At 40.6% G+C, this 2,923-nt stretch overlaps 1 protein-coding gene across 1 annotated transcript; it reads left to right on the top strand.

Moving 5' to 3' along the window:
* The first annotated feature begins 1,251 nt into the window (after positions 1–1,251).
* On the top strand, positions 1,252–2,187 carry LOC144752789 (olfactory receptor 4E2-like). The gene has a single exon (XM_078640641.1). The coding sequence runs from the start codon at positions 1,252–1,254 to the stop codon at positions 2,185–2,187; it is 936 nt and encodes a 311-aa protein (XP_078496767.1).
* Positions 2,188–2,923: the final 736 nt, after the last annotated feature.

The following is a 2,923-nucleotide window of genomic DNA, read 5'->3' as shown; positions in this document are numbered from 1 at the left end:
GGGTGCCCAGCCGTTCCTTGCACAAGTAGCTTGAGATCTGAGTATTTTGTTGCTTTCTGGGCTGGATCCACGGCACATTATGCACTATCGCTGTAGAATACATAAATACTGTTATTATTCTAGGGAAAGTGAGCCGTTCTTACCCATCTATAGTTCAATAAAGAGATTATGTATGTTTCTTCCACGTATTGCAGTCCTTCATTGGGAAAAACAACTATACACTGTTAATGATTTATTTATAAAATTCCTTTTAGAGCGTCCTGGGTGTCAGGGACTCCGTTGAGCAAGTAAAATTCCTTTTAGCATTGGGACTCAGAGTAACCTGGGTGTCAGGGACTCCGTTGAGCAAGTCAGATATCAAGGGAGCCTACTGGGCATGGGTTGATAGCCAGGAAAATAGAAATCCTAGCCCAGGTAGACTGACTGACGCGTTTCGTCTGCATCAACAGGTCCCCAGCTTAGAGTCCTATTTAGATTTTATTCAGAAACCCAGGGACAGGGCTCTCTATATTCAGTTCAGACTGGGCACGCTTCCTGTCCGTGAACACCCAAATGGAAGCCTCCCCATCAAACTCCCTCAACTTGCCCACACTGTGAAGGAGTGGTTGAAAGTGTCCCGCATCTTGTGTTCGCATGCCCCGCATACATTAAACCAAGAATTAGATGGTTAAAACCTATCTGCTGGCAACTAGGAACTTGGAATCACCGCGAAGTACTTAGAATTTTGCAAGCAGATACTAACACAACTCTGGCTTGCGGTGTGGCCAAATTTCTTAGCTGGGCATGGGTGATAAGATCAAAAGTGTTATGTCCTGGTTGAAGATTCTTCTTAAATCTGTTTTTATTCTGCTTCAAAGCTGAGATTGTTTAATTCATCTTTTAACTTTCCCTTGTTGGTTTTATCTTCAACAAGTTGTTATTTATTGATGGTACGATTATGCAAAATGAATTTTTAAGGTTGTGGTATGTAGCTTTTCAATTATCCAATATCCAGAATAAGTATTCTACTGTTTCTGTAAAGCAATTTGCATCCCCCATACTGTGTTTTTAAGATTTTTAACCTGGTTTCTTTGTGTAACTTTTACAAACTGCACTCTTTTTTTATATAACTTGTAAAACACTTTTATGATATATTTATATCGAAATAAAGCTTTGATGATGATTTATTGTTGTGTCTTTTCATCCTTCCAGAGGGGAAACGTTTTGTGCCCAGAGAAATAAGCTTTATTAAGCAGCACAAACGTTGACAAGATGGCGAGTGCAAATGATACCTCAGTCCAATACTTCATATTACTGGGGCTGTCCAAGAGCCCAGATGTGCAGTTGTTCCTGTTCTTTCTGTTCCTGATATTCTACATCATCATATTGGTTGGCAACCTTCTAATAATCATCACAGTTAAGGTAGATCCTCGCTTGCACTCCCCCATGTACTTCTTTCTCAGTAACCTCTCACTGGTTGATCTATGCTACTCATCTGCCACTGCTCCAAAGATGTTGTTGGACACTCTCTCAGAGTCCAAAGCAATTTCCTTCAATGGCTGCATGTCCCAGCTATTCTTTTTTCATTTTTTTGGCTGCACAGAAATCTTTGTGCTCACAGTAATGGCTTTTGACCGCTATGTGGCCATCTGCAATCCTTTGCACTACATGACTATTATGAATCAGCGTGTGTGCAGCCTGCTAGTGTCTGCCTCCTGGCTAGGAGGTGCAATTCACTCAACTGCACAAACTCTTCTCACCATCCGTCTTCCCTTCTGTGGCCCTAATAGGATTGACAATTTCTTCTGTGATGTCCCACCCGTGCTAAAGCTGGCCTGTACCAACACATACGTCACAGGGGTTTTGATAGTTTCTAACAGTGGTTTAATATCCCTAGTTTGCTTTCTTCTTCTGCTTATCTCATACAGCGCTATTCTGATCACGTTGAGGCTGCGTACCTCTGAGGGGAAAAACAAGGCCCTATCCACATGTGCTGCACACCTCACTGTGGTGACATTCTTCTTCGGGCCCTGCATCTTCATCTACACCCGGCCTTCAACTTCTTTCCCCATAGACAAGATTGTGTCTGTCTTCTACGCTGTTATCACACCAATGCTGAACCCTATCATTTATACCTTGAGGAATGCCGAAGTGAAATCTGCTATGAGGAAACTGGGGAGTGTTTCCATATTTGGTGGCAATAAATGAACACCCAACCATTTCGATCTATATTTCTTAGTGTCATAAAAGGATCTTCCTCTTAATGTACATGAATGATCAAAGTTCAAATTGGAGGAAAACAGATCTGAATGTTGCATTTTCAGTTTTGTGACTTCATGTTTCATTTCCTTTAAGTTTAGGCAAGTCTGAATTTTGCTAAATGACTTACACATTCTCCTAGTGTTCAGTCTGATAATTGCCATATGCTAAATAAGACACAGAGCGATAATTATCGCCTATTACAGATCTTGTCTATAAAAGGGGTCTTAACATTTGAATTTTGGTGCTTACTGCTCTAAAATGTGCTTATCCCAGTATTTTCCAGGTGTATTTTCATTGGTGCCCTTCGGCAGAATTAACCAGCTAAAATGTATCCTTCTGATGCGGATTTTATCACACCTGGAATTTCTGTGCTATGAATAAAGTGTACTAGGGAATTAAAAGAAGGGCCTCTAGGCTCCCCGAAAAATGAGGAATTACTTTAGAAAGCTATAACCTTGGCTCCGATTCGTCCCCACTTTCCCAATAATTTACCCATTTTTCCTTGGAGTTTCACTGCAAGATCATAAGGGGGCTTTCAGCATCCAAAATATCCAGTTCATACCATTAAAGAGGTAGTAGATAAACATTTGCACTCATAAAATAACAACAGACTCGGGAAACATTTAAACGTTTTATCTACATAAGGTTTTAAATGTCAATGTCCATACTAAATTAGTCAAGG

The sequence above is a fragment of the Lissotriton helveticus genome, chromosome 5_1, assembly GCF_964261635.1.
Source record: "Lissotriton helveticus chromosome 5_1, aLisHel1.1, whole genome shotgun sequence".
Classification (NCBI taxonomy): Eukaryota; Metazoa; Chordata; class Amphibia; order Caudata; family Salamandridae; genus Lissotriton; species Lissotriton helveticus.
This window is presented reverse-complemented; position numbering and strand designations above follow the sequence as displayed.